The sequence below is a fragment of the Oncorhynchus clarkii genome, chromosome 19 (assembly GCF_045791955.1).
Source record: "Oncorhynchus clarkii lewisi isolate Uvic-CL-2024 chromosome 19, UVic_Ocla_1.0, whole genome shotgun sequence".
NCBI classification, from domain to species: Eukaryota; Metazoa; Chordata; class Actinopteri; order Salmoniformes; family Salmonidae; genus Oncorhynchus; species Oncorhynchus clarkii.
In genome coordinates this window covers 35,791,911-35,815,266 of record NC_092165.1, presented here as the reverse complement: position 1 = coordinate 35,815,266, position 23,356 = coordinate 35,791,911, and the positions used below count along the sequence as shown (strand labels likewise).

At 42.2% G+C, this 23,356-nt stretch overlaps 1 protein-coding gene across 1 annotated transcript in view; it reads left to right on the top strand.

Annotated features, from left to right (window-relative positions):
• LOC139374230 (potassium channel, subfamily K, member 10b) overlaps positions 1-22,737 on the top strand; it is a 30,203-nt gene extending 7,466 nt beyond the window's left edge. Inside the window, exons 3-7 of the mRNA XM_071115255.1 lie at positions 19,066-19,183; positions 19,767-19,927; positions 20,911-21,103; positions 21,587-21,729; positions 22,144-22,737. Coding sequence (XP_070971356.1) covers positions 19,066-19,183; positions 19,767-19,927; positions 20,911-21,103; positions 21,587-21,729; positions 22,144-22,737 — 1,209 coding nt within the window. The remainder of the gene's footprint in view (positions 1-19,065; positions 19,184-19,766; positions 19,928-20,910; positions 21,104-21,586; positions 21,730-22,143) is intronic.
• The last annotated feature ends 619 nt before the right edge of the window (positions 22,738-23,356 follow it).

Sequence of the window (23,356 nt, the reverse complement as noted above, 5' to 3'; positions counted from 1 at the left end):
TTTTGTGGCCTAACACTTCGCGGTTGAGCCGTTGTTGCTCCTAGACGTTTCCACTATAATAGCACTTTCATTTGACCGGGGCAGCTCTAGCAGGGCAGACATTTGACAAAGACTTGTTGGAAAGGTGGCATCCTATGACAGTGCCACTTTGAATGTCCCTGAGCTCCTCAGTATGGGCCATTCTTCTGACAATATGTCTATGGAGATTGCATGGCCGTGTGCTCAATTTTATACACCTGTCAGCAACGAGTGAGGTTGAAATAGCCAAATCCACATACTTTTGGCCATGTAGTGTATGTGTGTGCGTGTGTGGCTGACCTTCATAAGGGATCATTGGGACGTTGAATAGTGATGGTTATAGTGAATTAATAATTTATGTGATCTGGCAGATAATGGGATCTGTTTATGATAGATGATCATGGGATCCTCATAGAATTCTTTGGGTCAACATGTGCTTACAATAAGTATTGGTCTGTTCATATGAACACTAATCTTTTCAAATTATATTCTATGTTCTGGAGCAATTATGTTATAGTGAATGGACTTCGGTGTTGTCATATCTACAAAGTTCTGGGTGTGCAGCTTTAGTGCAAAGGTACATATATGTATGATGAGTTACGTAGATGCCCAGCTAGAGAAATGTAAAATAGGGTTGTTTGTATCCATATTACATTTGCAATCCTGCTTTAGTAGCTCATTATAATTCCTCCAGCTGTCCATGAGTCATGAGATATGAGTTAGGAACTAGCTAGCTAGTCAGGATTGTTATCGGTAGCTAGCTTAGCCAGCTAACTTTTTTAGCTAACTAGCTTGGAAATGAAACAACTCCCTGAGGAACAATAACGTTTGACACCTGGCTAGCTAACATTAGCTAGCAACAACTCTTACCCCTAAACTCCTGCTTGCTTCACACAAAGTAGCTAGCTAGCTTGATAAAATATGTTTATTAATATCTGGTACTTCATTCAGCTGACTAACATTAGCTAGCTAGTAAATAATTGAAAGGACAGCAAACATTTGATGTTCTGACACTACACTAATGTTAGACCTACTGTGTAAATTGTTCCCTTACCTCAGTTCTTTTGAAGTCTTTCATAATAAACAAAGTTAAGTATTGTTGTTGAAATCACAGCTAATATTGCGGAGAGGCTTGACATTTTTTTTGAAAGACAGTGCTAAAATAATTATGTTAGGACAGTGAGTGGATCTCTCTAGCTAACTGACACTGAAATTCATATATTCCTGCCCCAACGTGAGTAGTACTAGCCAGTTGGTCGGGTGTGTACTGACGTGATGCTATGACGTCTCCTCTTTCCAAGGGTTATCACTAGTTACCAAAGCCACAAATGGCCAAACCCTGCCTTTTTCTTGAAATATGACTTTAAACAACCTTAATCACACAGCTAACCTTATGTCTAAATCTAACCTTAAATTGAGACTAAAAAGCAGAACATGTTCAAGAAATGTTTACAATATAGTTAATTTTGACTTTGTGGCTGTGGTAACTAGTGACAGCCCTTTGCAAGCGCGAGTGTCATGCAGTTTACACACCCGAAAATGTCATTATGTTAATGCCCAATATTGAGTATATGATCCCAGAAATCCTTGTTAATGTGTAATCGAGAATGTACGATCCCGGAAATACTTATTTTCATGCAGTGCATGGGAACACACCATGCTGACCACCCCCTGGTCGGCTGTGTGTTCTGTCACGAACCGGCTCGTAGCCCTTAACAAAAAGGGAGACAACGCAGAGATCAAGGGATTACAAAAATATATTTTATACCTATATACAAATAATGATGATGTGTGTAGCCAGTAATGTAAGTGAATGGTTTTGTGTATAGATGATGATAATGAGGGGTGCTTAGAGGTGCCAAAACAAAGGTATTTATCCCCGGGGACACATCCGAGCCCAGTTGTGTCCCGTTTAGCTGACGAACCGGCCGGCGCTGCCCACCGACATCCTATTAAGGAAAACAAGATCATAGAGAAAGAATTCGGCAGACTAAATGCATCCACCCACAAGTTGAATGACAAATCCACGAGAGCAGCAGCCAGCACCGGAGTTGAAGTAAGCAACCTCTTTGCATCCCCAAAAGCCTGTTGACAGAGGAGACCAGACGAGACCACCTTAGCTTTCAGCAAGTCTGTCATCAGAGTGATTACGGTAGAGAAGTTCCTACAGAAACTACAGTAATAACCAATCATTCCCAAGAAACCCATCAGTTCCTTTTTAGTAGTTGGCGGTGGGAAAGCATCAATAGCTACCACTTTAGCCCGAACAGGATGCACTTCACCCTGCCCAACCACCTTACCAAGGTACGTAACAGTCGCCTGAGCCAACAAACATTAATCCAGATTGATAGTGAGGCAACCAGCAGCCAGGCGGTTGAACAAGGCTTGAATAAGGGACAGATGCTCCTCCCAGGTATCTGCATAAACCACTACATCATCCAGATAAACAGCACAACCGACCAGACTGGAGACAACCCTGTTCACAAGGCGCTGAAAAGTGGCAGGTTCATTACACAGGCCGAAGCTCATAACCAAATAAAAGTACAGACCGGAGGGTGTAATAAAGGCAGAGATGTCACATGCCCTACTCGTCAGGGGCACCTGGCAATAGCTCTTTAACAGGTCAAACTTGCTCACAAACTTAGATGCTCCGACCTGATCAATGCAGTCCTCCATCCGAGGAAGAGGAAATTAATCTGGTTTAGTGACACGGTTTACCTTACAATAGTCCGTACAACATCTGTTTGCCCAGAAGCCCAGCTGAAGAAAGAAGACTGCAATATCAATCTCAGCATCCAGACAATGCCGTTTCGCTCAAGAAACTACAGAACCGCTGACGGATGGGGTCAGCATCTCCAATGTCAATATCGTGTTCTATTAAGTTTGTACTTGTAGGTGTATCAGAAAACAACTGGAAAACTCAATCAGACCGACCAACTCGTCCCGCCTATCAGCAGGTAGATGAGCGAGAAGGCTATCCAAAACATCCAGTGACTGAATTTTTCAATCTACCCTGCAGTATGCAATCGTCAGGACCAGGGACATCCTCCTCACCATGCACGGATCTAGCATGACAAAAAGAAGAACCCAGCAATCCAACAGTACCGGCCAAAATAACAGGTTTACTGTCCTCTGTGGACTCCCAGTTCGGCCCCAGAGGAATGTGCATCATAGGGCTTTAGCAGATTTACAGTTGGCACAGTTGGTGCGCAGATGGCACAGTTGGTGCGTTTTCCTCCATTCTGGAAAACTAGATAGTTTTGCTCAGTGCACTGGTGCACAACCGTATATGGACCTTGAAACATGACTTGAAAAGGAGAACCAACAATTGGCAGCAGAGCAAGAACCTGGTCACCTGGACTAAAGTGACGAGGCTTAGCTCGCTGATCAAATATACCTTTCATCCTCCCCTGTAAAGATGATAGCTTCTCTTTAGCCATCTCACCAGCGGTGTACAGGCGTCGCCAGAAATCACACACAAGATAACAAGGACTGAGGTGGCTCAGGAGACTTCCAGTTATCCTGGAGGACCGCTCCTCCATCTCCGTACAATAAGCTCTCAACAAAGTGTTTGATGGAAACATTCCAGCGGTCCTTGACTCTGCGCCAAATTGTGTTTAATATGGAGCTGTTGGAGAACCTGACCAAACAGATTAGAGGTGAAATTAGAACCTTGGTCACTCGGAATGACCTTAGGGATTCCAAACAGCGAGAAACTGAGTCAAAGCTTTTAGCACAGGCTTAGTCATGATAGACCAGAGAGGATAGGCAGCAAGAAACCCAGTGGTCTGACACATCACAGTGAACAAGTAACTACTACCATTCTTAGAGTGAGGTAGAGCTCCAACACAGTCAATAATCAGATACTCAAAAGGCTGGCTGAGTACGGGAATAGGAAACAGCAGTACCTGCTTAATAGCTTGATTAGGTTTACCCGTTAATTGACTGGTGTTACAGGTTGATGAAGGCAGAAACATCCCTCTTTAACCTAAGCATGTCTCAGTATGTAATTATAGGTTTTCCTCACACCCAGATGTACAACAACATCATCGTGGGAAGTTAACTCCACCTCAGGAAGCTTAGCTGGAAAAACAACCAGACTAATAACCTCCCCCAAAACTACTATAAGGCACCCACGTTCTCATCAGAACATTGTCCTGGAGAAAATAGCCATGCGACATCTCCCAACTGTTCCACAGCCACAGTTTGGTAATGAACTCTTCTCATGTAGAGTCAGCCTGTTGCTCCGTGTTTAGATCAGAGCGGGGCACAGATAACGGAATAACAGGGAAAGTAGTGACAGATTTCTTTGTAATGTCATCATTAGCCGACGCAGTGACCAGGTCGCCACGGCTCATGGAACCCGTCACGCGCACGCAGAGAACACCTCTGCGTGGCTTAGTGGAAACCATCGGAAATGAAGACACGACAGGCCACACACGCTCACTAGCTCACTAGCCAAGTTATTCCCATGGATAACGTTGATTCCCTCAACAGGCAACGAAGGACGCATCCTTAAAACAACCTCACCTTCACCAGTTAAGAATCCAACATCAGTTTATGCAAGGGAATTGACAGCGGGTTCAAACCGATTCCCACAATTAAAACACTATTCCCCGAATTAAAACACTATTCCCCGAATCAGTCTCAGCAGATTGTACTAACCTCCTCGGACCAATGTCCCAACAGCAAGTACTAGATAGTGCCTTTTTGGATCATACAGCTGTAACACAGAAAATGTAACAGAAACATAATGGGGATATCGTATGTCAGATCATGTCAGGTTATTCGTCTTAGACAGCTCTTTTTCACTTTCAACTGATGAAACTGCAAATGTCACACTGTTTTGGTGAGTGTCTGCTGAGATCTTTTTTATTATCCTGGAAACAGATGGTCGTTACGGTAATTTGAGACAGAGTCAAGGGTCTATGTGTGTTGACCCTACCCTCAACACAAGCTATGGCTGCGTGTTTATGTGAATCCAACCAAACCCCAACATACAGTTGAAGTCTGAAGTTTACATACACTTAGGTTGGAGTCATTAAAACTCATTTTCAAGCACTCCACAAATATATTGTTAACAAACTATAGTTTTGACAAGTCGGTTAAGACATCTACTTGTGCATGACACAGGTAGTTTTCCAACAGTTGTTATTTCACTTATCACAATTCCACTATCACAATTCCAGCAGGTCAGAAGTTTACATACACTAAGTTGACTGTGCCTTTAAACAGCTTGGAAAATTCCAGAAAATGTCATGGCTTTAGAAGCATCTGATAGGCTAATTACATCATTTGAGTCAATTTGGAAGTGTACCTGTGGATGTATTTCAAGGCCTAACTTCAAACTCAGTGTCTCTTTGCTTGACATTATGGGGAAATCAAAAGAAATCAGCCAAGACCTCCAATTTTTTTTTGTAGATATCCACAAGTCTGGTTCATCCTTGGGAGCAATTTCCAAATGCCTGACGTTACCACGTTCATCTGTACAAACAATAGTACGCAAGTATAAACACCATGGGACCACGCAGCCGTCATACCACTCATGAAGGAGACGCGTTCTGTCTCCTAGAGATGAACGTACTTTGGTGCGAAAAGTGCAAATCAATCCCAGAACAGCAGCAAAGGACCTTGTGAAGATTCTGGTGTAAACAGGTACAAAAGTATCTGTATCCACAGTATAACGAGTCCTATATCGACATAACCTGAAAGGCCGCTCAGCAAGGAAGAAGACACTGCTCCAAAACCGCTGTAAAAAAGCCAGACTACGGTTTGTAACTGGACATGGGGACTAAGATCATACTTTTTGGAGAAATGTCCTCTGGTCTGATGAAACAAAAATAGAACTGTTTGGCCATAATGACCATCATTATGTTTGGAGGAAAAAGGGGGAGGCTTGCAAGCCGAAGAACACCATCCCAACCATGAAGCACAGGGGTGGCAGCATCATGTTGTGTGGGTGCTTTGATGCAGGAGGGACTGGTGCACTTCCCAAAATAGATTGCATCATGAGGTAGGAAAATTCTGTAAATATATTGAAGCAACATCTCAAGACATCAGTCAGGAAGTTAAAGCTTGGTCGCAAATGGGTCTTCCAAATGGACAATGACCCCAAGCATACTTCCAAAGTTGTGGCAAAATGGCTTAAGGACAACAAAGTCAAGGTATTGGAGTGGCCATCACAAAGTCAATCCTATAGAAAATTTGTGGGCAGAACTGAAAAGGTGTGTGCGAGCAAGGAGGCCTAGACACCTGACTCAGTTACACCAGCTCTGTCAGGAGGAATGGGCCAAAATTCACCCAACTTCAAATCAAAATCAAATCAAATCAAATTTTATTTGTCACATACACATGGTTAGCAGATGTTAATGCGAGTGTGGCGAAATGCTTGTGCTTCTAGTTCCGACAATGCAGTAATAACAAGTAATCTAACTAACAATTCCAAAACTACTGTCTTGTACACAGTGTAAGGGGATAAAGAATATGTACATAAGGATATATGAATGAGTGATGGTACAGAGCAGCATAGGCAAGATACAGTAGATGGTATTGAGTACAGTATGTACAAATGAGATGAGTATGTAAACAAAGTGGCATAGTTTAAAGTGGCTAGTGATACATGTATTACATAAGGATACAGTCGATGATATAGAGTACAGTATATACGTATGCATATGAGATGAATAATGTAGGGTAAGTAACATTATATAAGGTAGCATTGTTTAAAGTGGCTAGTGATATATTTACATAATTTCCCATCAATTCCCATTATTAAAGTGGCTGGAGTTGAGTCAGTGTCAGTGTGTTGGCAGCAGCCACTCAGTGTTAGTGGTGGCTGTTTAACAGTCTGATGGCCTTGAGATAGAAGCTGTTTTTCAGTCTCTCGGTCCCAGCTTTGATGCACCTGTACTGACCTCGCCTTCTGGATGATAGCGGGGTGAACAGGCAGTGGCTCGGGTGGTTGATGTCCTTGATGATCTTTATGGCCTTCCTGTGACATCGGGTGGTGTAGGTGTCCTGGAGGGCAGGTAGTTTGCCCCCGGTGATGCGTTGTGCAGACCTCACTACCCTCTGGAGAGCCTTACGGTTGAGGGCGGTGCAGTTGCCATACCAGGCGGTGATACAGCCCGCCAGGATGCTCTCGATTGTGCATCTGTAGAAGTTTGTGAGTGCTTTTGGTGACAAGCCAAATTTCTTCAGCCTCCTGAGGTTGAAGAGGCGCTGCTGCGCCTTCTTCACGATGCTGTCTGTGTGAGTGGACCAATTCAGTTTGTCTGTGATGTGTATGCCGAGGAACTTAAAACTTGCTACCCTCTCCACTACTTGTTGTGGGAATGTTGTGGAAAGCTACCCGAAATGTTCGACCCAAGTTAAACAATTGAAAGGCAATGCTACCAAATACTAATTGAGTGTATGTAAACTTCTGACCCACTGGGAATGTAATGAAAGAAATCAAAGCTGAAATAAATAATTCTCTCTACTATTATTCTGACATTTCACATTCTTACAATAAAGTGGTGATCCTAAATGACCTAAGACAGAGAATTATTACTTGGATTAAATGTGAGGAATTGTGAAAAACTGAGTTTAAATGTAAGGTGTATGTAAACTTCCAACTTCAACTGTACATATGACATACCCACCAAGCAAGCCCAGGAGCCACGCTCTGTAATTCACGTGATGAATGAGAATAGCAGAGGCAAGCTTCACTTTTCTCTTCCTGAATAGGTTCTTCATTAGTCTCAGCTTTTAGGTAGTAAATGACCCCCCAAAGACAGAATCAACGCTGCTCCAGTGAGTATCGAGGTGCTCGTCTTTCTTTTGCCCGCTTTATGTATATTATTTCCACACCCAGTTACATTCAGATTAGTGGAGTATCATCTTTTTCATTATCTCTGCAGTGGCTGATTTGAAAACAGGCAAACTAACCAACTGCTGTGTTTGTAGAAATCAATGGCAGTATTTCCTGAAGAAGGTGTTGACATAAAAAACATTTAGCATGGTGTGCCTAGAGGCTCCATTGGGAATCTATTATTCATTGCATGGGCCGCCAGTCACAGACCTTCCCCATAAGCAGCAGCAGCAGCATCAGCCAGCTGCATCCACATCTGACCCAGCGGAGAGCATTGGGAATCTATTATTCATTGCATGGGCTGCCAATCACAGACCTTCCCAATAAGCAGCAGCAGCATCAGCCAGCAGCATCCACAGCTGACCCAGCAGAGAGCATTTCTTCAGCATTACCTGTGGTTTATAATGGTATTGAGCAACTATAGAGATTATTTGTGAATGCCATAGTATCCAAATGATATCAAGGATTTGGAAGAAGTGCTATTAGCTTTTTTTGCTTCAGTATAAAGGAATACATTGGAAATATGAGGTTGAGTCAGGGCTGCGGTGACCGTATTTAAAAAAAAAAATTATTTCACCTTTATTTAACCAGGTAGGCCAGTTGAGAACAAGTTCTCATTCACAACTGTAACCTGGCCAAGATAAAGCAAAGCAGTGCAACAAAAACAACAAAGAGTTGCACATGGGATAAACAAACGTACAGTCAATAACACAATTGAAAATCTGTATACAATGTGTGCAAATTAAGCAAGACAATAAATAGGCCATAGTGGCGAAGGAAATACAGTTTAGCAATTAACACTGGAGTGATAGATGTGCAGATGAGGATGTGCAAGTAGAAATACTGGTGTGCAAAAGAGCAGAAAAAACAAAAAACAAATATGTGGATGAGGTAGGTAGTAGGTTGGATGGGCTAATTTACAGATGGGCTGTGTACAGCTGCAGCGATTGGTAAGCTGCTCTGACAGCCGATGCTTGAAGTTAATGAGGGAGATATAAGTCTCCAACTTCAGTGATTTTTGCAATTCATTCCAGTCATTGGCAGCAGAGAACTGGAAGGAAAGGCGGCCAAATGGGTGTTGGCTTTGGGGATGGCCAGTGAAATATACCTGCTGGAGCGCCTGCTGCTGGTGGGTGTTGCTATGGTGACCAGTGAGCTGAGATAAGACGGAGCTTTACCTAGCAAAGACTTATAGATGACCTGGAGCCAGTGGGTTTGTTGGCGAATATGTAGTGAGGACCAGCCAATAAGAGCATACAGGTTGCAATGGTGGGTAGTATATGGGGCTTTGGTGACAAAAAGGATGGCACTGTGATAGACTGTATCCAATTTGCTGAGTAGAGTGTTGGAGGCCATTTTGTATTACCACCACACCAGCAGGTGTCGTATTACCACCACACCAGCAGTCATGAGTCATGACCGCAGTCTAATTCCAAGTGACCGTTGGGGTCATGGTAATCTCCTCCTCCTATGCGATTTGTACATTAATGGTGCTGATGCATTTGTAGTACCCAACTCGCTAACGATCGGCAGGACTCTAATGGCCTGGTACTCAGCGCTCTATTGTCCCTCTAATCCCTCTGACGTCAATGCAAATGATATGTGGATCTTGTATCAAAGTTAAACACAACATAATGGCCAATTATTTCTAAGGTGATGATTAATTCAAAGCATTTAAGACCTCGCATGTAGAACACGCATACGCATTTTGGAACTTATGCATACTGTATGCATAGGCCAATGAGCCCAAGCCTGAAAAAAAGCCTGAATTAAAATAATGATTGTGCCTTTATACAACACATAGCCTAATAGCCTACCACTTAATACGCACGGCAGAAAGACGCTTTGGTACATAATTGGTCTAGCCTCTACTCCAAAATTGATCAAACTGTAGTGATCGCTTTTGTGTGGACTGTATTATTATGTATACTGGATGGACTGGTTACCTTATGCTACGCTCCAAACGTTCTATCCATATGGCTGGGAGAGAATGTAGGCCCTACAGGCCTTGGTGATGCTGTTGGTTCATTGATTGTGCAGGCCGGCATACTGAGTTAGCCTACAACTATAGTGAATTTGTATTTGATTTTAAATTGACTAGTACTATTTTCTAAATTAATAGGCTGACATTTAGCTACAGAATATCTCACCGCCGTGCGTTTCCATCTCCTCCTCTCTCTCCTTCATTCCTTTATCGAGTGCACAGTTAGAGGGGCTGTAAAGAGTTTCATGAAAAATGTTTTGATCTAAAACATTTTTTTATACTATCGATGTTCCTGAACTGATTACACTTAGTTTACCAAATTAAGCGCTGGGTAGGTTGGCGAGCCCATGGCCCAAATATCACCTGTCACGTAGCAAAGGCTACTACTCAAACAGTGGTTGATGCATAGTGTGAAATAAGGGTTCTTATAAGCCCAGACATTTCTATATGCAATCTGGTATATGCAAACGTTCACACGTTTTAATGGTTGCCACTAAAAAGAGGAGGATCCCAGCTGCTACTATATTTATTTCTCAGCTGCTAATATTAAGCACATTGCCTGAGTGAAAAGGAAGCATGGGAAAGTGCAGCCTCCATTCGCTATTCGAGTGCATACTGATGACATGTCTTTTCCCCCTGCCCATTGCCCTGTCCATTTGATAATGGCCCATTCTAAATCCAAACTAATTTCACATATTAGTAAAGACAAGATTAAATTCAGAATAGTCTCATGGGTGAGAGTATTATTACTTGATGAGAGAACAGCCTGACTGACGCAAGGAACAGAGCGCAAGCTTTTTTTGTGACTTTTTAAATGAATCAATATAGGCACATCATGCAACCCATATGTGTTTTGATTTTTAAGACATTCTAAGGTTTGTCATTCACACCTAAAGTTGCCAAATAGACTAATTGTAAATCTAGCATATCGGACCTGTTTCAAATAATCACCTTTATGCTCAACATAGCTACCTCACTAAGGAATGTGAAGAATATCCTTTCTGTTGTAGTCATCAAAGTTGAATTATATTCTTCTCACTATAAAATTATATAATATAAAATAATGGCTTGGGATTTATAAGCATATCTTGTCTTCTAAATGAACTAGCCTACAGCCTAGGCTGCCAATGGCATGGCAAATAGCCAGATAACATACTGTATGTACTCACTGACTCAAAAGATGCTATTTTGTTCTTCTGAAATACATTTTCTTCATATCATAATGTTTCTTTATACCTGCCTAAAATAAATAATGGATTTATTGTGATGGTGTATAAAAAATACCTTTTAAAAAAAAATCTAAATGCGCACATCAGTGGCTTGTATGTGTGGAGGCCTGGAGATGCTAAACGTGTTTATGTGAATTAACGGTCAATTAATGGACCGGCAGTCATTTGCATGACAGTTACCGGCTGACAAAATTTCAAGACCGCCACAGCCCTAGGTTGAGTCACTCCTTAATTGATGACAGAGCAAACAAAATGCATTGATTTCCAGTACATGTTGTCATGACGTGCCCCTTTTGGGTGAGGATCCTAGCCCCCCCCCCCCCCTCCCTCCCCTCTCTCCCACCACAGGTTTATGATGGTTGTAACTACCGAAACTCCTTTCCCCACTCTGCCGAAATGAAAGTTGAGAATCCCTTTGTTAACAAAGAGAGACACTTGGACATCAAAAGGTTGAATAATTGAACAGTATTTCTGTAGTCCAAGCAGTTGGAGTGGTCCGTGGACACTTAAGGAACAGTCATGTCGAGTTTGTTTCATTTGGTGACCTCATGAAGGACAGGAAACACACATTACTGTTTCTTTTTTTGTATACACTTCTCAATTATCGAGTTTGCATCTGAATGTTGTATAAAATAAATGATTCTGTATAGGAATACATTTGGAAAGATGTAATGTGATGTTAGTCTTCTAAATGAGAATTGTTTTTCATAGTAACTTATGATCAGTCAGTGGCCACGCCCCCGTGAGCACAGACATTTACATCGGTGTCATGGAACACCCCCTTTTCTACTCCAGTATAAAAAACACTTATGACAAAATTTCCATTAGACAAGAAAACATGGAGCTGTCGCTACATGTTGAAATGGTTGGCAACTCTACCAAAGGACAAGACCAGAGAACGTGGAGATCATTCCCACTTTGAAATGGCTAAGAAATCGACAAACTACAGAGCAATTATTCAGGCTGCAGCTGTTTCAGTACTTTAGTCTGGTAAACGCAACCAGTCGAACTGCTTAATGGTACTTTGACGTATCCATTATAACAAGCTACAACTCCGAAAGACTTTGATCTCTGGTGGACAAACCAGATATTTCTGTCAACAGTCTATCCAGCAGACGGACCGGCAATCGCAGAGAGGGATAACAAAGGCATACACTCGTAAATATGTCAATTGCAATTTATTTTCGAAAGAGCGGTTGTTCATGTTCAAAGTATAAGCATTTCTATGACTGCAGTGTATATACGGGGTTCCACTCTGAGTTTTCCGCTCCTGAGCTGGCCCCAACCCTTTCCTTTGTCTACCAAGCTGTCATAATGGCTTAGCCCACTAGGGACTTTTCAATGTATTATGTCAGTAACCAATGTATAATTATTGTGTGTATGTTTATGTAATTCTGTGATTGATTAGTTAGTTAGTAAATAAATAATTAAGCCAATTTGTATATCGCTGATTCATGATTTGATGCTAGGGTTCGTGCAGATATCCAATGGTTTACAACATTCAGGAATGAGATTGATGAGGTAATAATACATTGATAGAAGACTGTAATTGATAAGATATGAAAATATCCGAAGAGTTAATTCAGGAAATAGAGACTCTATAAACATTTTCCTGTGGTGCCGCGACATCCTAGTTAATTAAAGTTACATGATTAGTTTAACCACACGAGGAATAATTACACATAGAGAATTGATTTGATAATATAACAGTCTTGACATTTAATGATAGTCAACGCTACGACAATGTCCATCTTCTATAACAAGTCGCATCTAGACATTAGCCTTCATTTGACAGATACATCCATGTTTGAAGCTCAGCAAAATGAGGCTACAGTAAAAGCAGTAACTCTGCCCACTTGAGAGATGTCCTGTGGGGGCGTGCACTCTTAAAACAAGCACTCCATCAATATGACTGGGATTCATCTGTTCCCCTAACAGGTTCTATAGCCCGGCCATTAGTGCTGTGTCAAGCATGTCATTCAGCCATCATTCATCCTGATGGCCATGGGCAGTAGCCCAGCTTTCGGTGTCTCACTGTTGTCATGTTGTTTGACAGGGGCGTCGGTTGCGAGATGGCAATTTCGAGAAGAGTGTGTGTGCATGCGTGCATGCATCAAATCAAATTGTATTTATCACATACACGTGATTTGGAGATGTTATTGTGGGTGTAGCGAAATGCTTGTGCTTCTAGCTCCGACAGTGCAGTAATATCTAACAAGTAATATCTAAGAAATTACACAACATATACCCAATACACACAAATCTAGGTAGGAATGAATTAAGACTATATACATATGGACGAGCGATGTCAGAGCGGAACGGACTAAGTTACAGTAGAATAGTATAGAAAACAGTATATACATATGAGGTGAGTAATGCCAGATATGTTAACATGAAGGGACTAAGATACCGTAGAATAGTATTGAATACAGTATATCCATATGAGATGAGTAATACAAGATATGTAAACATTATTAAGTGAATGAGATACTGTAGAATAGTATAGAAAACAGTATATACATATGAGGTGAGTAATGCCAGATATGTAAACATTAAGTGACTAAGATACCGTAGAATAGTATAGAATACAGTACATACATATGAGATGAGTAATGCAAGATATGTAAACATTAAGTGACTAAGATATCGTAGAACAGTATAGAATATGTGTGTGCGTGTGTTTGTATGTGTGTCTCTGAAGTGTGTCTGCTGCCCACCCACTGTGTGCCCACCGGGACGTTGGGCCTAATTGGCAGTGCCTGGCAGGGTTGGTATGACTCAGTGTGTGTGGCACAATGGGACTTCATGGTGTCATCCACTCCAATCAAGACTTGTTTTTTTTTTTTTATCTAAGAGCTTTAGCTCTGAAATAGAGCTTTTGAATGTTATACTGTCCACAGGCAGTTGTTTTTTATAGTAAATATATTATTTGCCCTAAACTGTCTTTCCCGGGTGGAAAAGCTGTAATTTACAGCATAGCTATAATGGGTTTTATTACCATATAATATAATGGGTTGTATTATATAATGGGTTGTTATAATGGGTTGTATTACCAGTTACTCAAGCGTTTCCTCCTGCAGGCATGCACAAACACACTCCTGCAACATTACAATGCCCTTGGTAAAGTTGCAGTCACTACCTGTTTGTGGCACTAGTCACTGATTAATTTGATTAGCAAAATAAGCAATTGATTAAACCCATGTTCAAGGTTAAATCCAGGTGGAATGATTGGTTACCTTATCTCTAATGATATGTAGGTTGCATGTAGGGTTAAAACCAGTGCTAACTAAGCATGCAGAGAATCACATGTCTTAACAGTAAGGATATTATTTTGTCACACTAATGTATTCCTTTCATCATACAGACATCAAACCATACAGCTTGAATGATGTAGCTAGCGGGTTGATTAATCCAGTTGAGGTTTTGTGAGAACTAAAATTAATCAGGAAGACAGAGAGGAAAAGTGAATAATTGATATACTGATTGTATGTATCACTGTGTTAACTAACCTCCAGATGAGCTTCATTGCCATACAACTCTCCTTCCGTGGCCTCCAACTGCTCTTAAATGCAAGTAAAACTAAATGCTTGCTCTTCAACCGATCACTGCCCACATCTCCAGCATCACTACTCTGGACAGTTCTGACTTAGAATATGTGGACAACTACAAATACCTAGGTGTCTGGTTAGACTGTAAACTCTCCTTCCAGATTCACATTAAGTTTCTCCAATCCAAAATTAAATCTAGAACCTGTTTCCTATTTCACAACAAAGCATCTTTCACTCATGCTGCCAAACATACCCTCGTAAAACTGACTATCTTACCAATCCTAGACTTCAGTGATGTAATTTACAAAATAGCCTCCAACACCCTACTCAGAAAATTGGATGCAGTCTATCACAGTGCCATCCGTTTTGTCACCAAAGCACCATATACTACACTCCACTGTGACCTGTATGCTCTCGTTGACTGGCCCTTGCTTCATATGTTGACAAAACCACTGGCTCCAGGTCATCTATAAGTCTTTGCTAGGTAAAGCCCCGCCGTATCTCAGCTCACTGGTCACCATGGCAACACCCACCCGTAGCACGTGCTCCAGCAGATATATTTCACTGGCCACCCCCAAAGCCAATTCCTAATTTGGCCGCCTTTCCTTCCAGTTCTCTGCTGCCAATGACTAGAACGAACTGCAAAAATCACTGAAAAAATCAATCTCCCTCACTAACTTTAAGCACCAGCTGTCAGAGCAGCTCACAGCACCTGCACATAGCCCATCTGTAAATAGCCCATCCAACTACGTCATCCCCATACTGTTATTTATTTTATTTATTTATCTCCTTTGCACCCCAGTATCTCTACTTGCACACTCATCTATCACTCCAGTGTTTAATTGCTATATTGTAATTATTTCGCCACCAAGGCCTATTTATTGCCTTACCTCCCTTATACTACCTCATTTGCACACACTGTATATAGACTTTTTCTATTGTATTATTGACTATGTTTGTTTATTCCATGTGTAACTCTGTGTTGTTTGTGTCGCACTGCTTTGCTTTATCTTGGCCAGGTTGCAGTTGTAAATGAGAACTTGTTCTCAACTAGCCTATCTGGTTAGATAAAGGTGAAATTATTTTATTTATTTAAAAATACATAAAATGTAGTCCTGAGGTACTCAGGCTGTGCTGACAGAGCTAAAACCAGACATTTCATGTCTAACCTTTTGAGCCTCTATAATATAGAGTGCCTCTCACTGATGCACTACCCTAAATTTAATGATGTGGAGATTGTAATGCACATTTAAGGAGAGAGGGAACTCATCCTTTCAGTCTGTGGTTCCACCTATAACAATAATATCTGTTAGTAAAACCTGGACAGAGATTATATTCCAGACTGTGCCGCTAACAACAAGGGATATGCTCTCAAGGAATCTATTTCCTCTATTCTTCCTCTGTGTCACGGGTGTTGGAAGGAGCGGACCAAGGTGCAGCGTGGTGAGCGTACATTTCCTTTATTAATCCAGATGACGCCAAACAAAACAATAAGCACTACAAAAACAAACCGTGAAGCTCACAAGCAAAGTGCTCTAAACAAAGTCAACCTCCCACAAACACAGGTGGGAAAAGGGGTACCTAAGTATGGTTCCCAATCAGAGACAACGATAGACGGCTGTCCCTGATTGAGAACCATACCCGGCCAACCACAAAGAAATAGAAAACATAGAACACAAAACATAGAATGCCCACCCCAACTCATGCCCTGACCAAACCAAAATAGAGACATTAAAAGGATCTCTAAGGTCAGGGCGTGACACTCTGTCTTTTATCAGTTATTTTGTTGCTCATATTTTAGATGTTTTTCTTCATACCTCTATTTATCGATGATAGGTGATTGAGAATACATTCTCCTTTCCAATAACCTAGTGTATATATTCAACTGCTCAAGTGTGAAGTTGATCTTGGCTTAGTCAGGAGAAGTAGGGAAATAGACAACTAAACTTACCTGGGCAGTGGAGCCTACTGCTGTTTTAGCCTGGACAGCACCGGTATCATTGGTCACACTGAGAGTCTAAACCTCAGCGTCAGCGTTGCCTTATGCTTTATCCCTAATAAGGCTGCATTGCGTAAATCTGAACATGACATATTCAGACATACTGGGAGAAAATGTAGTTGTCGCGTTTGGTCTTGAAACATATGCATTTCTATCCTATATTGTGATGTATGGGTGATGTCCAGATTCATTGGAGTACAGTACAAGTTATCTTAAAAAAACTGCATGTTCAATCATATGCTATCAAGGGAGGTTTTTCAGTCCCACGGTCCCGAGCTTGGTGAAGAGCTTGAAGGGCACTTTGGTGTTGAACGCTGAGTTGTAGTCGATGAACAGCATTCTCACATAGGTATTCCTCTTGTCCGGGTGGGAGAAGGCAGTGTGGAGTGCAATTGAGATTGCGTTGTCTGTAGATCTGTTTGGGCGGTATGTCAGTTGGAGAGGGTTTAGGGTGTCTGGCATGATGGAGGTGATGTGTGCCATGACCAGCCTTTTAAAGCACTTCATGATTACAGATGTTAGTGCTAAAGGGCGGTAGTAGCAATCCAGGTAATCAGGTTTATAGAATACACTGGGTATTTATGTTTTCAATACTGAAAGCAGCTCAATTAGATTCACACCATACTTAATGTTCTGCGTCTTACTTCCAACACATGCATATATATTAGAGGGCATGTGCAATGATATGTATAAAGTAGTGCTCCTCTGCTGAAGATGTGCTGTTGACTCCGTCTCTCTCTGTCTATGTGACAGCAGGGTAGATAGATCCATATTCACAAGGGAGTACTCATCACTACCACCTGACAGCATGGAGGAGAAGTGAGGAGGTGTTTACTAGGCAGGCATGGGTTGGTCTTGTATTTGTATATTCCCATCAAGAAGGCTACAAGTGCCTTCTTTATTTTAGATGAAACCCCCCCAAAAAAGATCAATGAATGTAATGTTCTGCAGGGCTAGACAGCTACAAAAACAAGATCCCACAAACTCAGGTGGAAAACAGGCTGCCTAAGTATGATTCCCAATCAGAGACAACGATAGACAGCTGCCTCTGATTGGGAACCATACCCGGCCAACAAAGAAATAGAAAACTAGAATGCCCACCCAAATCACACCCTGACCTAACCAAATAGAGAAATAAACAGGCTCTCTAAGGTCAGGGCGTGACATCCTTATATAAATATATTTTTAAATTTCTACCTTATTGTATAACGCACATAAACATTGTGATTATATAATGGAGAAAATGGATATAATATACTACTTTGTTTGGATACTTGCTACAGTACAGAATAAGGAGACAATGAGAGGTAGCAGGAGACTGTAGTTCTCTAACGTTAATGCTCTGCCCCTGACAGAGCAGGAGAAATAAGTCAGGGACTTAATAAGACCTGAGATCGGAGAGAAAACGAAACATAAAAGGCTTCCTGTAGGTGACTGTTTCCGCGGACTTTCGCTGGGTGTAAGAGGAAATGCCAAAACACTAGTATTTTAAGCTTGGCCACACACACACAACAAACCACCAGACACTTTGAACAGTCTTTGTAGTAGAGGAAGTTATGCATTCCTGTAAGAATGTGCTAAGTATGGGGTTGTATGGTGTGAGCATTGACTGTGATACATTAATGTTGTTGATATTATGGGCTAATCCAACATTTGCTACGCAGCCATCTTTCATCCACCACTCAGTAAATAAAAAAACATGCCCTGATAGTAATTATTACAAAGCAAGTGTTCCTTATGGATGTGCCTTGTGCCCGGACAGTGGGTACCCAACCCTTCAGATATACTGACTCTGACTCTCACACACCTGGCAAGTTCAGCAGTGCAGAAGTGCTGGGGCGGACCACGACTGCTGCCTGCCTTGCACGCCACAAGCACACAGCTAGCCATCTGGACAGTGGAAAACCCTGAACACCACCCCACCCTGTCCTGCCTATCTCCTCAGTGCCCCCCTCCATCCGTCTATCCGGCCCTCCCTCCCTCCCCACCATACATCCTCTTGCCACTGGTGACCTTTAAGTTTCATCTGAAGAGGTCAGCACAATCATCAGTCATTCGCTCTCAAGTACATTGCATAACCCATGCTGTGTATGGCACACACAGGGAGCGGCCGTTTATAGTGGCAATTAAATGCAGTCAAGACACGTTAGGCCTATGGTTTTGTCTTTCCACCAGCCGAGGGCTTAGTGTGGCATGGTACTGTCCTCTTTACTGTATGTAGCATGTGTTGAAAGACCAAAGACAACACAGGTTATTCCATTGGCCTGTGCCCTGTGTGATATCAAAGGGCTTGACTGTGGTTGGTTCTGGGTTCATTTTGTTCACCATTTGTCTGTTTAAGCAGATGAACTACACATTGAACTGTGTGGAATCGCTATGTAGCCTACCAGTTAAAATAACCAACCCTATACCCTGCCTGTTTCTCTCTTTGTTAGCATTCCATCGATGCTGTCAGTGCAGGAGTCAGTCCGATCGGAGACACGTCTTACAACTCCAGTCACTGGGATCTGGGCAGTGCTTTCTTCTTTGCTGGAACCGTGATCACAACGATAGGTACTTTCCATCACCAACCTACAAACTCATTACTTGCTCCTCTTAACTGAGTAGAATAAAGCAATATCACTTTAACGTGAAAGTTTATGAGGTAACCTACGGGTGCCGTGACTCGCTAATTCAAGTGCAGTTCTGTCAGCATTACACTACTGTAATGTAATGTGTGCTATTTATCATGAGCTTGCTGGGAAATGGATAAAACAAACGTCATTCACAGGATGTACTTTATGCTAATGTCTGTGTGTGTGTCTTCACAGTACATGATTTACTGATGATAATAGCATCCTATCGGGAGGTGGGAATGAACAGTGCACCAGGGTGTCTTTTTAGCATAACATATGAATGCCATTTCATCTGTTTACACAATTTGGTGAGGGACACACATCCCACCGTGCTGGTTTAGATGAAGCCGTGCCTTAGTCATCCCTGCCCTGTTTTGTCTCTCCATTCACTGCAAGTTGTAATTCATGTCATGTTCTCTGAGCCCAACCTGATTATTTCCTCTCTTAGTGCTTATTTACCTCCGACCTCCAACTGCAGGAATATAACACAGGCTTTACATAACAAAACACCACTGTGACAGGTTACGGGAACATAGCACCCAGCACGGAGGGAGGGAAGATCTTCTGCATCCTGTACGCCATATTTGGCATCCCGCTGTTTGGGTTCCTCCTGGCTGGCATCGGAGACCAGCTAGGAACCATATTTGTCAAGAGCGTCTTGAGGGTGGAGAAGATATACAGGGTAAATTGGATTACATGATAACTTTGGGTTTTGTTATGTGCAGGGGATTTACTGGAACTGCATAAGCACATGATGCTTTCAGAGATAAGTTGGTTATAGTTAACTTTCAATACGTTTATTCAAATGAATTTAGACACACCATGTTTGATTACTTATTTTGTGAAGAAAGGGGTCTTTGAAAATGAGTATTTGGGGCATGTTATGTACAGATGTAGGATCTTAATTTGAAGATCAGTTTGCTACAACAGGAAAATAATCCTGGAGCAACAGGACATTTGAAAATATTATATTATAATAGACAGTTTTGTAGGGCTTGATACATTTTTCATACACCAAAATGCTACCCACAGTGAAAACCAGGCATAATACCTCCAACCTATAAATCACCCCATTCACTGTGAACAGCACAGCAAATAGGGTGATTACAGCGTGATACAGTCATCCCTGTAAAAGCTATGTCTGTTATCCAGGTATTATACCAGGCTCAGTGAATGGTTTTGGACTCTTGTAGTGAGGGCAGAGGTGTTTGATGTAGTGTGGGAGCAGTGGAGATAGAGGGCCAGGACCTGATTGAGATTCTGTGAGCAGGCTGTATGTATCAAGCATATCAGAGTAGGAGTGCTGATCCCTGTCCATGTAATCTTGTTTATTGGGATCTAAAAGCCTAAATGTAGAGCTAAGCCCCTCTTCAGACTACTGAAAGCCCCAGGGGACTTGAGTTTCTGTGACATAGGGGGAGTTTGGGAATTAGGATTTTCCTGCTGGATGAATGGAAGGGTGGTTTTGTATGGTTTTCTTTCTTGGTGCCTGGGGTGCTCTGGAGTGTTTTGGCTAATGGATATTGATACATGAAGTAATTGATGAAACTGCATCTCTTCAAGCTGGAAATGTACTGTGTATAGCTAACTTTTTTCCAATATTTTCCAAACTTTGTTTTTGTTGACTTTCTGTCGTCCTCTGATCATGTCTTGTTTGTACTGCAGCAAAAACACAAACAGATCAGCCAGACCAAAATCAGAGTCACCTCCACCATACTCTTCATCATAGCTGGGTGCATAGTCTTCGTTGGCATCCCGGCAGTCATTTTCAAACACATCGAGGGATGGACGACTCTGGATGCTATCTACTTTGTCATCATCACGCTATCAACGATTGGCATAGGGGACTATGTGGCAGGTATGATAGTGTTACGGTATAACAGGTTTATGTACTGTGACTCTAGTTATCTGAAATTATCCATTGGATTCAACTCAAGGTTTTATTTGTGTGTGTTTTGTTGTGTCTGCATTACATTGATAATCCCTTGAATAATGATGCTAAAAGTGACTGCCGGTAATTATATCTCAGGAGGATTTATCTAGGGGAATATTATGGCAAGAATAATCCAAAATAATGCTGATATAACATAAAGTCTCTTCAAAACCCAATTACAAATGTTGTGTTTGTCAAACTGAACCTTTCCACCTCCCTTGTCATACTAATCTGTCTGTAATGAAAATATTTTTTGGGTGGCAAATGTTTTATTGTTGACAATAACTTGGTGGTAACAGGCACATACAGTACATACATACATACATACACACACACACACACACACACACACACACACACGCATGCATACATACATGAAATGTAACAACTCTTCCACTGTTGTTCCAGGTGGGGATCGGAAGATTGAGTACATGAAGTGGTACAAGCCTCTGGTCTGGTTCTGGATCCTGGTGGGCCTGGCCTACTTCGCTGCTGTCCTGAGCATGATTGGAGACTGGCTCAGAGTGCTGTCCAAAAAGACCAAAGAGGAGGTGGGTGCTGCTCATTAAATTACACTGCCTGTCATTACATTATCTAAAGCAGTGGAAACTAATAGGTCAGTCCTTACTAGACTCATCTCTTACCCTACCCACCTTTCTTCTGTGTCTGTTTTGCTATTATGCCTGGTTGATGCCCCTGTCTGGAGCCCTTGAGACACTCCCGACAGACCGCTGTGTGTGAGAAGTGGTTAGAGATGCAGTCATTAGTGTTCAGGCTGACGTGTTAATAGTGAGCTTACTAAGCTATTTATCTGTACATACAGTATGGATGGATACTGTGGTATTGGCTTTCCATGGAAGGAGTTAGGCTTTTGTCTGAAGGGGAATTTGTAGAAGATCCTTTGATGTAATGCACCCCTTCCACCCTCCTGTCTCTAATGACTCTCCATCTTTGTGTAATTGCAGGTGGGGGAGTTCAAGGTCCATGCGGCTGAGTGGAAGGCCAACGTGCGGGCCGAGTTCCGAGAGACGCGGAGGCGGCTGAGTGTGGAGATCCATGACAAGTTGCAGCGGGCCGCCACCATCCGCAGCATGGAGCGCAGGCAGCTGGGCCTGGAGCAGAGGGCCCACTCCCTGGACATGCTCTCCCTAGAGAGGAGGGCTGTGTTTGCCAGCCTGGACCAGGGCCGCTTCAAAACCTCCTCCCAGGAGAGCATCGACACCAAGCTGAATAACTTGAGGTCGAAAGGGGCAGGGGATCTTTGTTATGACCAGCGGAGAGGCAGTGAGCAGACACAGCAGGCCTCGTCAGAGGATAATCTCTTCAACCTCCGCTTCCGCTCCCTCACCAAGCTGGCCAAGAGACACAAGAACCGCGACCTGAAGAGGAACATTCCTGAGGATGTGCGGATGGCCTGTGAGGCGATGGAGAGGAGGAAGGAGGAGGAAGGAGTGGAGAAGGAGGAAGAGGTGGAGGAGATGGAGGTGGAGGAGGAAGGGGGAGAGAGGAAAGAGGGTAATACCAGCTCAACAAATTTAGAGTATGCAGACGAATGCTGAGGACAAAGAAAGAGAGAACAATAGAATATTGAAAGAAAGAGAGTTTGAGCCCCAGAAAAGTCCCTATTTTGATGTCTCAAATTGTGCCTGGTTGTTTTTTCTTTTCAGAGCACCCTACTTCCTATCCAACCCCACCCCACCCCCAACCGACAAAAAAGCAGACGCAATGTGGGATAGCTTCTCTTTTTTACCCAAGGCTTATGTGAGCAAGTAACCCAGTGAACTAGTGCAGAGCTTCCTAAACCCGGTCCTGGACCGAATCTACTTTTACTGATGAGGTTTTGATGGCCATTGGACCCAGTTCATTCTGCACATCATAGGAACGATTTGTTAGTGTGACATTTTGTTACTTTATTCTGTCATTTAAGATTGATTATGAATTTCATGTATTTTATTAATTGTATTTTACACAGCATGTCTGTGTACAGTATCTACAGTGCCTTGCGAAAGTATTCGGCCCCCTTGAACTTTGCGACCTTTTGCCACATTTCAGGCTTCAAACATAAAGATATAAAACTGTATTTGTTTGTGAAGAATCAACAAAAAGTGGGACACAATCATGAAGTGGAACGACATTTATTGGATATTTCAAACTTTTTTAACAAATCAAAAACTGAAA